We start from the raw sequence: 12,975 nt of genomic DNA on the forward strand, positions 1-12,975 counted from the left end.
ACACCTCCAGTATATGTATCTCTAATTAACCAGCCATGGAGAGGGAAACAGGATTGGAGCCCACAACCCCAGCACCGTTCGCCAACAAAGCTGTGCTCTCCGTCCTCGCGGTGCCTACATTTATCTTTCCTGCAGCAGTGTTTAAAGTGAAAAGGGAGTATCAGGAGAGTTTGATAGGATCCAATTAAATTCCAGCAGATAAAATAATGATGAATTGCAGTTGAGCCCTGGCGAGACACGATGTACATTACTGCCGTCCCCGTAGTGCGGGGAAGGAGTTGAGGTCATCAACTACAGAAAAATAGGACACAGCTGCAGCCCGAGCGCTCCTCCAGAAATGCAGCCCAGGGGGATGGTGCATGGGGGGAGGAGGGGGGGGTTGCAAGGGAAATTTGGAGGTGTGGGTTTGCTGGCAGAGGGCAGAGGAGCAGCCCCTCCACTGCCTTCCTCGGGGAGCGGCGTCCCTCTCTTCCTTCACGTGCTGGGTTGTGCAGGTTGAGGCTGGAATGGGATGGACGCCCTGCGGCAAGGGGTGCGATGGCTGTGGGGCCACCCTGCCTCGTCTGGGCTGGGGAGGGCTAGTGCCTTTGGCTATTCGGCACAGCGCTTGCAGGAGCATCTCGAGGTATGTCTCAGTGCAATCTGCCCCCGTATCTGGAGTGTCCCCTTGCTGGCTGCGGCTCTGACCCCTGGGAGTGCTGCTCCCTGGGGGCACCTTCACAGGGTGCTGAATCCCTCACCCCAAGGGGAGCTGGGTGGCTCTGGGTGCCCGGTCCTGCTAGCTGGTGGGTGAGCTGTGGCCTTGCCGTAACCAAATGTGACACCTTCAGGGGTGGTGGCACCCACAGCTCTCGCAGTGTGCTGGGCCGGCAGGCATCCCCCACGGAGGGGACGGAGAGGGCATGAGAATTGGAGCTGGGAGAAGCACACGAGGTTGTTGACTGTTGCTTGGGAAGATGCCTGAGATGAGTTTTGGGTGAGGAGCCTTGAGAAAGGCTTGGTGAGGAGTCCACTCGCCTGAACCACATCCCTACAGAAGGAGACCTGGCTGGGAATGGCTGTGTAGCTGTTGGTGGGACTGGTGTGTCCTCCGTCGGCCCTTCCACACTAACCTTGTAGGCTCTTCCAGAGAGGGTTGAAAAGGTTGGACGGGTTAGGTAAGGAGCCAAGCAGCTGCCATCTCTGTTGCTGACTCACTTGATGACATCTTTTCTCCCATTGCCTTCTGTGGACCATGCCACGTGAGCATGCTTCTCTCTTGGGCACCGTTGGTTTACTCTTGGGGCTGTGTCTGTCGTTTTTGCTCCCAGAGCAAATGTTCCTTTCCCATAACTCGTCCTCGAGGCAGCTGCCGTGCTGCATCGTCCTGTGGCACAGCCGGGGGGTCCCGGGCACCTTTGTAGAGCGAAAGATGGTCTGATGGCAGGGCTGCCTGGTGCATCCCCCCCCTCCCACCCACCCTGGCCTCCCCTCCTCTCTCCCGGCTCATCCCACATCGCTGCCAGCCACAGTGATTGATTAACCGGGAAGTTAATAACAGTTAAGTGTTTAATGGATGTTTAGCACCATGTTAGCTAGAAGCAGGGGAGGAGCCAGCGTGATGGGACCTGCTGGCTGCCCGTGGGCTCTTGTCTGGATCCCATGGGGTGGACAGGTTGGTAAGCACCCCCCTTCCTGATCCCCACTGGTTGGTGGGGCCTTCAGGTCCAGAAAGCGGCCACCGCTTTGCTCAGCTGCTGCAGCCGGGCTGCTGCCGCCTCCCCGGCTGTGGCTGTGCCGGTGGGTGGAGAGGGCACCTTCCTGCGGCAAAAGCAGCTGCGAGGGGGCCTTTTGAAAACATCCTTCAAAATAAGAGGTACTTTGGAAATCAAGAGAGGGATCTGATGGGTGTCAGCATCCCGGGATGCTGAGCCCCTGTGGCCGCAGCTCCTGCCTGCACGCAGCTGAGCCGTGACTCCGGCTCCAGCATCCTGCAGGGACCAGTAACGGCATCCAAGCCATGGACCCACTGCCTGTCTCTGCAGGGCAGGTGAGAAGCTGCTGACGGACACGCAAACGCTGGGGACACGTTTTTCATTAATATCCGCGTTCCCTTGGTGATCCCACGCCGTGAATGCCAGCTGGGGTGACGCCTCCTGCTCCTGCCTGCCGCTTCCCTCCGCACAGTCCTGTGCTCCCAGCGGCTCCACGCCGCCACAAATTCAGCATCCTCAGCACGGTGTCCTTTCCCAGAAGGACACCGTCTCTTGTGCAATTGCCCTGTTGCTGTCTTGGGGCCGGTGCATGAAGAGTTAATGCTCTCCCTCCCACTCCCCTATTCTTCCTCCAACCCACCTCCCAGAAGAACTAATTTCCAAAAGCAGCCGGGGCAGAGAGATGCAAATAAGTGTTTTGGACAGCTGCAGGCTGGATGCCTTCCCGAGATGCCAGGGCCCCAAATGAGACATGTCAGAGTACAAATTGAAAATGCCAATTTCACTTACGCTGCCACGTGGCTCGTCACAGCTAAATTCTGCTCCAGTGCTGCCGCTGCCCTCCCCGGCACGCTCTCCCTCCTGCTGCCAGGGGATGGTCTCTGCTCGCTGCTGTGGGTCTGACCAGCTCCTCGTCATGGTCCTGTTGGGGATGTCCTTGGGTGGGTGTGGGATGAGGGAAGGTGAACGAATCTGGACTCCCAGCCCGGTTCTGGCTTCATCTTCCCAGGCGTGGTGATGGGAATGTGGCTGGGAGGCTGTGGTTGTAGATGGTGTGTGGTGGAGGTGTGGGTGAAGGTCCTCTGAGCCAAGACCATGAGAGGTGTTGTGTCCGAGAGGCTGCATGGGAGGTGTGGGGCTCTTCCAGGAGAGGAGAGATGGTGGTGGAGCTGTTGGGTGCTCAAGACAGGGTTGAGTCTGCAGTTGGGATGTCTCATGCCTTACAACTGCTGGATATGGTTGATCAGTGGCAGCAGTCCTCCCCTGGGTGTAGGACCACTAGCCAAAAGCTGTGGAGATGTAAGCCAGGACCAGGCTTAGCTTTTCATTTGCACTTTGTGGGGTTGAGGGATCGAAGTGGGGTGCGTTGCTGCAGTCATGGCTCACACCAGACGTGTGCCCCGTTTGGGTGCCTTGTCTGATGCTGAACTGTGGCTGTGGATGCTGCCTGATTGGGAGAGACTCGGCACAGGAGGGACCAGCTTTGGTGGTCAGGCAAGAAGGACCCAAGTGTCTCTTGCTTCCCACAGCCACCTGGGCACACTGGCTTCCTTTGTGGGCCACGTCCCTGCCTCCTGTGGAGGGGGTCGAGCAGAGCAGACCCACCGGCGTGGTCCCTGGTGCTAGCAGGGACAAACGTGCTCTGTGGGGCAGCATCTGGGGCAGTGCTGGAGGAGGAGCTGAGGCCACCTCCTCCAGGTATGGCACCAGGGCTGTGAAAGGAGATGCTCTGGGGAGGGGGTGGCGGGCTTGTGGCCAGCCCATAGCCGTGTAAGCCGCTGCCGGTGCGTCTGCCGCTCCGTAACAAACTCCAACAACCCATGAATCATTCATTTAATCTCTCCTGACACGCCTGTCATTTTCTCGGGCGAGGAGCGGGGAATCTCTTGCCGAAGGAGGTCATTAGCTGTCAGGGACGGTTCCGACTGCCTTCCTGCCTCTGTATCGATTAAACCTCTCCGCCTGCATGCAGGGGCTGTGCGGGGAATATTGATGGGGCTGCCAGGGCTGGGGCTTGGGCGTTCAGGCAGCGGAGAGGGGTTTGGGTGGGGAGGAAGCACTGGCTGGGCTGGAAGGAGCAACAGGTACGTCTGGGTGGCAGCGGGTGTTGGGGCCTGAGTTTGGGCATGCAGCGGGTCCCCTGGAGCTGGGGGGGCGGGATCCCCCCCTTGTCAGATCCCTGCGTGGGAGCTGGGGGATCGGGGTGGTGATGCCGATCTGGGACTGGCGTAGAGCCGATGGCCAAGCATGGCGTGGGGCTGGGAGTGGTGCAGCTGGAGGTGCAGTGTAGAGGCAGCGTGTGGTGGGGAGGGATGCTCTCCCAAGACCTTTCTGAGCGTTGATGTGACACCAGGCTTGTGCCTGGCTCTGTCCCACCCATGGTCACAGCTTCGTGTTTTTGTGTTACGAGCGATGGGGCTGGAGGGGACTACAGGGGACGTCCTCCCACTGGGTGTTGGGGGCAGCTCTACCGAATCTGCTCCTGCCATGTGCCCAGCCTGTCCTCCCCGAGCTTCACTAAAGATGAGCGTGATCTCAAACATCCGACTGAGCATCCCTGGAGCGGGGAGGACATGGGGGAAGGCTCGGGTGCTTGGCGGGGAAAGGTACGTGTGTGCTGCAGAGACACCATCTGTTTCCTCCTCTCCCAGCAGCAGCTTCAGACCTTTGTGTTAATGGGTTTGGGTCTATTTTGGAACCCTATATTTTGCCTATTTATCTTTTTTTTTTTTTTTTTTTTTCCAGTCTAGCTTACTGGTTTGCATTTGCTTTGTCCAGTGCTTTGACCAGTGGCTGTAAGACCTGACTGTTCCCAGCCAGCAAGTCCAAACCAGGCGCCCATTCCTCTCCTTTGGGTTGGTGGGAGACGTCCATGTAACGGGGTTGTACGCTCTGTCCCCCTCACCGGGGTGTTTCGCCTTGCCGATTAACGAGCTCTGCCTCCTTCTGTCTCCTCCTGCAGTATTTCTATGAAGGGAACGACATCAGCGACCTGCCGGTCAACTTGTCTGTGGTCTGGAACGGGAACTTTGTCATTGACAACCCCCAGAACATCCAGGGTGAGTGAGGGATGGGACAGGGGTGGGAAAGTGGCCCGGTGGTCCCCGCTGCCAGCCTCAAGCCCACCCCTCTCCCCTGCCCCGGCTGCAGTTTGGGCAAGTGCTTTGGGGGAGGGAGCGATGCTGCGGCTGCACCCATCAGCTGGGTTTCTAAACAAGAGGCTTTTCTCCAAGAAGCTTTGGGAGAGAGCCCAAAGCTCTGCCTTGGCCTTGGGTCCAGGGTGCTGGTGCCTCCTGCCCATGGGGGTTCACCCCCCCGGGAGCTGATGGCTTGCATGCAGCTGGAGGGGTGAGAGCGGGTGCCCTTCTCCCCAAAACCCCATGCCAATGGGCTGGAGGGGCCGTACTGACCCCCGTGCTCCTCCTGCCCTTGCAGCCCACCTGTACAAGTGCTCGGCCCTGCGGGAGAGCTGCGGTCTGTGCCTCAAGGCCGACCCACGCTTCGAGTGCGGCTGGTGCGTGTTGGAGCGGCGCTGCTCGCTGCGGCAGCACTGTCTGGCCTACGAGAGCAGCTGGATGCACGCCAGCAGCGGCAACAGCCGCTGCACCGAGCCCAAGATCACCAAGGTACGCGGGGACAGATGGGTGGTGACGCCCTGTGCCGGGGAATCGGGATGGAAGATGGGGATGGAGGTGGGAATGGGGCTCTCTGGTGGCACCTCACAGCAGACAGATCTACGTGATGTTTAGGACTGAACACCTCTTGTCACCACTTTCATTTTCAAGGCTAAAATACTTTCTCCGTCACTGCAGTGTATGGGGCTTTCTAGCCCATCTCCGACATTCCCATCGCTCCTCCCGCGTGTGGCTGGAGGATCCCGGGAAAGCCGCAGCTCTGGGTTGCTCCTCCTCTTGTCGCCATGTGTGCCAGTAGTTCATCATCCCCCTTCCCTGACACCTTTTATGACCTTTGCTTAATAAGTTTGCGTATATTAATGTTCACATGCCTGTCGGGCTGGGCTCCAAGTGCATGAGAAGGGACTGGTGGGTATTTCTGCTGGATACCTTCTGTTTACCTGCAGCTGGTCAGCCTCGACGGTGTTAATTACTGGAGTCTTAGCACAGGATCTGATCTGTTTGGCTTTCGGTGTCTTATCTGATGGAAGCTGGAAATGAGTTGTGCCTTTTCCCTTCAATGCCTTCCTCTCGCAGGGTACCGGCGCTGCAGTGTGCTGGGTGGCAGCCAACATGGGGAGAGGGGGGCACTGGGGGCCACTGGGCACATCCCTGCCTGCAAAGGGCCCTGCCTGCGAGAAGGACCGCCTGCGGAGAGTTGCATGGGGCTGACGGAGTGCTGGCAGGAGAAGGGGTCCATTCCTGGAGGAGTGGGATCGAGCCCCAGAGCCTGTATCCCCACAAGGAGATCCGCTGTTGGCTGCGGGGCTGCGTGGCTCTCCATCCCTGATGGCTTCCCACCACGCTCAGGCTGAACTTGCCAAAGCTGGACCACTGGGAATGGTGGGAGTGAAGACCACAGTGACCAGGTGATGTCCGGGGTGGCCTCGCTGTAGGCTGTGCCCTGTCATCTTGCCCCTGCGTTGCCAGTGCTGCGGGCAGCCCCCCACACCGCTCACAGCAGCTTCCCGGCAGCTGATGGTGTCCAGCTTTGGTAGCAGCTCTCCCACCTTGAATCGGTATGAAATTTTGCAGTAATTGCAGGTGCAGCAGGAACAGATCTGTTAGCAGGTGGGCTTGACCTTAGCGCGGCTCCGCGTTAGTGCCCTGGGAGCTGGCGGTCGGTGTTGGATGTGTGTAGCTGGTGGTGTGGTGCTTCTCCGGCAGCCTGCCTGTTGCCTGCTGCTTCCCACAGCTCCTGTCCCACACCCCGGGCTGTGGGCAGGCTTAGAAATGGTTCAGAGAGGGCAGCATGGGGTGGTGGGGAGAAAAGAGTCTCCTACAGTGATTTCAGGAGGAGTCGGAGCCTCCTTCCTGCCCAGCCCACCGGAGCGCAGGTGTCTTCGTGGGTGGTGGGGCTGACTGGGAGGTGACCATGATTCTTCACCCTTGGAGTGAAGAATCACTTACCCATTGCTTGGTCGTGGGGACAAGACCCCTTCAAACCTTTGTGGGGTCCTGCCTGGTGCTGGGCTGTGACCCTCTGAGCAATATCCCTTCCCCTGGGAAGGGGGAACCCCTCGGCCTTGGCACCTCCTGGCCCTGCTGTGGCTGCCGGCGCTGGGAGAAGCCCTCTGCTCGTGCCCACCGGAGCTGTTTTCTTGTTGATGTAAAAGGACGCTGTGAAACCAATTAGCAGAAAAGTGGCGGTGTTTGTTGGGGCCAACGGTTCGGAGGTGGAGAGGGGAGAGGGGAAAGGGGAGGCTCGAGCAGCCCCTGCTCTCCCCATCAGCTCCCTCCTCCCTCACACCTTGTTTAGCCGTGACCTCCCCGTGCCGGGCGGCCAACGATGTCATTTCATTCCCGGGCTCGTTTCTCCCCGAACGCATGGCCCTTGTCAGCTTTGCCGTGGAGGAGGAGGAACACGCTGGAGCAGCTTTTAACACTCATTTAGAAACACCAAACAAACAGCTGCTTCTTGCCAGCTGCCCCGGCGGAGCTCGATTTCGGGGGAAGACCCAACCTGATGCAGGCTACAGATGCCATAATGAGCTCCAATCCTGGACTTTGGCAGGGGCTGAGCTGGGTTTAGGCAAACAGCGGTGCCCCACAGCCCCGGTGGGTTTTGTTGCCGTGTAAATTGTGAGTCGTGGCTGCCTCATAGGGAGCCGATGCCCCAGGCGCTGGTGCCAGCGCTGATGCTGTCCCGGGACGTGTCCCGCAGGCTGCCTGTGCGTGGAGGGGACCGGCTGCCCCCCTTGGAGCGCGATGAGCCTGGTGCAAATCCGGAGGACAGCGGTTAACCCCAGAGGCGATGGCTGTGGCGGGGCTGTGCAGAAACAGCCCCTGGCTGCATGCGACCCGTCGGGGCTGAGGATGCGGACAATGTCCGCGGCTGCGTGTTTCCCACCCTCCGCTCGTCCACCTTTCCTCGCTGCGGGGGTGACATCCAGGAATGAGCCCTGCACGAGGAGGATGAAAAACGGAGGAGGAGGCCCCAGCTGGCTCGGGCCCCGGGGTTGCAGCTGCCCAGATTTGCCAGGAATGCAAAGAGCTCGCACGTGCTTGGTCGCGGCGTGCGCATGGCGTAGCGGGAGCCTGTGCAGGCGCTGGGCTTAGTGCCGGCGGAGATGCCTCCTGCTGCTAGAGGAGCCAGCGTCGCGGGAGCGCGAGCAGGGGAGGGCATCACCTGCAACAAAGCGGTCCCTTTTCCTGAGTCAGGATGCACCTTCCTCCTGGACCAACCTACCTGCATTATTCTCTCCCTCGCCTGCTGCCTGCAGCTGCCTTTTCCCCTGCTCTGTCTCGGCGTCACTGGGGACCCAGCCCCGTCCCCTGTCCCCGCCGGGGCATGCAGCTCGGCCATTCGTCCCGGTTAGTGCTGCAGGTGGGCGCTGGGCCCCGGGGTCGGTGAGCACTGGTGTAAAGCTGCTGGTAATTGCCTGGTTGGAGGCAGTGGTGGGCACGTGGCTCCGTTCATCCCTCATCCCGCCACCGTCTGTCAGGCCACACCTGCCTGCTTTGTTGGGCATCATCATCCTGGGAAATGAGGCGCAGCGCCGGGGTGAGGTCCTGTCCCTTCCCAGCCAGCCTCGGCACAGGGTTTGCCAGCAGCGAGAAACCCTTCTACCTGCCGTGCGTTAGGGACCTGGTGGTGATGCTTTCTCCTTCGAGGACATCCAGGATGTAAGGACCTCATCCCTGGGTATGTGGGACCTGGCCAAAAGCCAGGCAGCTCCACGCCGGCTCAGCTGGAGCCATGCCTGACACTGCCCTGTCTCCTTCCCATCTGTGTCACAGAATCACAGAATTTTCGGGGTTGGAGGGGACCTCTAGAGATCGTCTAGTCCAACTCCCCTGCTAAAGCAGGATTGCCCAGAGCACATTACTCAGGACTGCATCCAGGCGGGTTTTGAAAATCTCCAGAGAAGGGGACTCCACAACCTCCCTGGGCAGCCTGTGCCACTGCTCTGTCATTCTAACTGTAAAGAAGTTTTTCCGTTTGTTGTTCCCATGTCCTTGTCACCTGCAAGGTGACTCCGTCTGCAGCAGGGTATCCAAATCCCAGCCCTCTTCATGGACACATCTGGCATCTTCTGGCTTGTTTCTGGGGGAATTTGTGGATGCAGTTGTTGTTTGGGAAGTCTTTCCCACTCTGGACTCCTTACAGATGCGCTGGTGTTTGTCATCACCCATCTGCTCCTTGTTGCTCGTGGGGTAGTAACACACATCCAGCAGCTGCCCGGGCTGCAGCCTGCCGAGGTGAGGTGTCCCTGCGGCTCTGCTCCCTCGGCTGATGGGCCGTGCTCTCTCCTAGCTGTTCCCTGAGACCGGCCCCAGGCAAGGAGGGACCCGTCTGACCATCACTGGAGAGAACCTGGGCCTGAAGTTTGAAGATGTTCGCTGGGGCGTTCGAGTCGGCAAAGTGATGTGCATCCCCATCGAGAGCGAGTACATCAGCGCGGAGCAGTAAGTGCCTGGCAAGGGGTGGTCACGCTCCACATCACCTTGGTAGGTGGGGGACGGGGGTGCTGATGTTCAAATGCCACCTGTGGCTGCAGAAGACATGGAACGGGCTGGGCTGAACTGGGGGAGAAGTACCTGCTGGTTGTGGTTGCTCTGGGAGGAGCCCAAAGGCTTCAGGGAAGCTCCCCCCAGGGGTGGCAGTGCCAACAGCCACCGCCTTGGTTTCTCATGAACCTGCTGGCACCTGGGACTTTTGCTTGGTGTCACATCTGTCCCTACCTGAAGCTGGTCTATCCCCACCATGACACAGGGAGTGTCTCGGTGCCGGGGCACTGAGAGCTCCTTCCTTGCATCCCTTAGGATCGTGTGTGAAATCGGAGATGCCAGTCTGAGCAAGGTCCATGAGGCGCGGGTAGAAGTGTGCATCCGTGACTGCTCACCCAACTACCGGGCCACGTCCCCCAAGAGCTTCACCTTTGTGGTAAGTCCCGTGCTGGGGGACAGGGCTGGTCCTGGGTGGTTTTGTAGGCAAGTTGGAAAACTGGTCATCATTTCCCCAGGGGGCAGGTGGGGTTGCTGTGGGCAGGTGTTGGTTCACGCTGGTTGAAGTTCTCCAGGGCTGCCACTGCTCTGCCGCCCTGCGGTCCTGCTGGCACTGCCAACCCTCAGTGCCATGTCCCACCACTGTCCCACAGGTCCTTCTCCTCTGCAGCCCTGTCACCCACTTGGGGCTGCTCGGGGACGTGGGTTTTGGTCCCCAGCCCATCTAACACCAGGGCCGCTCTTTTCCTTTGACAGACGCCCACTTTCTCCCGTGTGGTCCCAGCCCGGGGCCCTCTCTCTGGTGGCACCTGGATTGCCATCGAAGGCAGCCACCTCAACGCCGGCAGCAATGTCTCCGTGACCATCGGGGGACGGCCCTGCGCTTTTTCGTGGTGAGGGGCACAAAGGGTGGAGGAGGACGGGTGACAAGCACCTCTGGAGGCAGACAGAGCGGAGCTGGGGAGCCAGGAGGGACCCGGGGAGCCAAACCCTGCGGGTGGCTGGAGGTGTCTCCCCCTGAAACCTCTGTGTGTCAGAGGCTGCAGGAAGAGCCCGAAGAACGGGGATTTTTCTCTAAAAGCACAAAGCCCTGAGGCATGAAGTGGATAATTTTTAGATTAGGGATGATAATGGAGCGGCTCTTTAAATATTTTCCTGTGGTAATTACTGGTTATCAGCCCTAATCGCTGCTGTTTGCAGCAGCCGCGCGATGGGAACGCTCAGGAGCTGCTCAGCCTTTCCTGGCTGCCTTTTGTTTCATTTCTTGGCCTTTTTCCCCCCCTTCCTTTCTCTGTCCCCCCCCACCTCCAGCAATTTCAGAAGGGGAGAGGGGATAGGGCAGGGGGCTCACGGGCAGCATCACCCCCTCCCCGGCCACCCTCGCCCCGCTCCTGCCCGTGCCCTGATGGGTTGTGTGTTTCTGCCCCAGGAGAAGCGCCCGTGAGATCCGGTGCAGGACCCCCCCTGGGCACACCCCCGGCGGCTCCCCCATCCTCATCAACATCAACCGGGCAGAGCTGAGCAACTCGGAAGTGAAGTACAACTACACGGAGGACCCCACCATCCAGAAGATCGATCCCGAGTGGAGCATCAACAGGTGAGTCGTGGGGTACCTGCAAGGAGCTTGTGGAACGCGGGAAGCTCTTCTCCGCATGGATCCCCTCCCCATCCCCATGGGTACATCCCGGTGCTGCTGCGATAGCCGCCGGGCTGTGCTCCAGAGACGTGGCGAGAGGAGTGTGAGCGATGGCTTGGCACCAGGGCCCTGCTAACTCCTGGCCTGCAGTGCTCAGCCTGGCAGGGGGCAAAAGCAGAGAGCGCTTTGGATCTGCTTAATTTCAGCTTGACATTTGGCGGCGGCGAATAAAATTAAAATATTTCCCATCGGGGGATTTTTGAAATGTTTACATATTTTTCTAAAAGGTTTGAATTGGCTGGAGAGGAGGCGAAGGAATCCATTAAGCGCTCGCGCCAAGGGAAACCTTCCCCAGGGTGTTGATGAGGAGCGAGCTCCCCAGGGGCATGGCCGAGCTCTCCGGGACCGTGGGGCTTTTAACACCAAACCGTGGAGAAAATGTGTCAGGGCTCAGCCTGCCCTGCCACAGGCTGCCTGTGTGGTGGTGAAGGGGGTGGCAGAGAGGACCTTCTCCTCCTCAGGATGCTTTCCCATCGTGGATGCTTGGTCTCCTTTAGCTTGGGAGCTGCCTTCAGACCCCAAAGCTGGACATAGTGTGGGATGTTAGTGTTAATTAGCAGGTTTTATATCTCTAGCTGCTCCGTGAGTCAGCTGAGATGATTTGGTGGTGGTGAATGCCGGATCCTGCTGGCTGTGGTGACATCTGGGTGGGACGAAAGGTCCCCGGGGTGTTGTGGTGCACCCAGGCTGGGGCAGATAGGTGTCTGGCAGGTGAGGATGGGCGCTTCCCTCCCAGAAGTGGGGACCCAGTGCCAAGCTCCCTCTTCTAACCCATTATCTCCATGTCTCTAGCGGTGGGACGCTGCTGACTGTGACCGGCACCAACCTGGCCACCATTAAAGAGCCCAGGATCCGGGCCAAGTACTGCAGCTCTGAAAGGGAGAACGTAAGTGGTGCTGGCTGGGGCTGGGGCAGAGCACGAGTAGGAGGGATGCTGTCCCTCTGCAACGCAGGGCAGAATGTGCCTCCCTTGCCCATCAGGTGTGATGGCCTGGAGGGGCTGAGGTCCAGGGGCTGCCACTCAAAGAGAGGCGCCGATCTCCCTGCAGGACCTCCAGCCAGGTGCTGCCAGGAGAGGGGGAGACCTGAGCATGCACAACTGCGCAGTGTCTGCAGGGCAGTAACAGAAATATGCCGTCCCCAGCAAGCTCCCACCTGCCACCCCTCACACATCCATTGCAGGCAGGAGTCTCTCTGCCCCGGAGTGGAATGTGGCACCTGTTGATGTAATAGCACAGAACAGGAGATCCCGAGTCTAAACTCCGTGTCCAGAGCTGCTGCTTGCAGGAGATCCTTGTGGGGTCCGATCCTGACTTCCCTGCTGGGAGCCAGGTCTGACTTTGGTCTGTGCCTCCCGCAGAACTGCACTGTCTACAACGACACCACCATGGTGTGCTACGCACCCTCCATCGACAACCCCGTGCGGAGCCCTCCGGAGGTCGGTGACCGCCCAGATGAGATCGGCTTCGTTATGGATAACGTTCAGGCCCTGCTGATCGTCAACACCACCAACTTCATCTACTACCCAGACCCTGTTTTTGAGCCGCTTAGCCCCACGGGGATGCTGGAACTGAAGCCCAGCTCTCCCCTCATCCTCAAGGTAAGGCAGGGTGCCCCCAAGGCCAGAGGGGTAGGGATGTGTCCTTCCATGGAGGTGGCTTTTTGTCTCTCCTAGGGTGAAGTCCTGTACTGCAAGAGCACGAATTTGCTGTATGTTGGGTTTTTTTTAAGCATCCCCCATTGCATGAGAACTGACAATCTTGTTCCTTATTCCTTCAAAGGGCAGGAACCTGCTCCCGCCGGCTGCTGGTAACTCCCGCCTGAACTACACGGTGCTGATCGGTGACACTCCCTGCACCCTGACCGTCTCCGAGACCCAGCTCCTCTGCGAGTCCCCCAACCTCACTGGCCAGCACAAAGTCACGGTAAATGCGGGCACCGCTGCCTTTGCCTCTCGTGTCCC

The 12,975-nt window shown here is 59.3% G+C and overlaps 1 protein-coding gene across 1 annotated transcript in view; it reads left to right on the forward strand.

Annotated features, from left to right (window-relative positions):
* The window catches only part of PLXNA1 (plexin A1), a 106,274-nt gene that overhangs the window by 64,159 nt on the left and 29,140 nt on the right, over positions 1-12,975 (forward strand). The window contains exons 10-18 of the mRNA XM_009889854.1: positions 4,657-4,753; positions 5,130-5,320; positions 9,126-9,277; positions 9,635-9,755; positions 10,073-10,209; positions 10,746-10,913; positions 11,805-11,898; positions 12,373-12,612; positions 12,794-12,937. Coding sequence (XP_009888156.1) covers positions 4,657-4,753; positions 5,130-5,320; positions 9,126-9,277; positions 9,635-9,755; positions 10,073-10,209; positions 10,746-10,913; positions 11,805-11,898; positions 12,373-12,612; positions 12,794-12,937 — 1,344 coding nt within the window. The remainder of the gene's footprint in view (positions 1-4,656; positions 4,754-5,129; positions 5,321-9,125; positions 9,278-9,634; positions 9,756-10,072; positions 10,210-10,745; positions 10,914-11,804; positions 11,899-12,372; positions 12,613-12,793; positions 12,938-12,975) is intronic.

Source organism: Charadrius vociferus, unplaced genomic scaffold (assembly GCF_000708025.1).
Source record: "Charadrius vociferus isolate BGI_N301 unplaced genomic scaffold, ASM70802v2 scaffold257, whole genome shotgun sequence".
NCBI lineage: Eukaryota > Metazoa > Chordata > Aves > Charadriiformes > Charadriidae > Charadrius > Charadrius vociferus.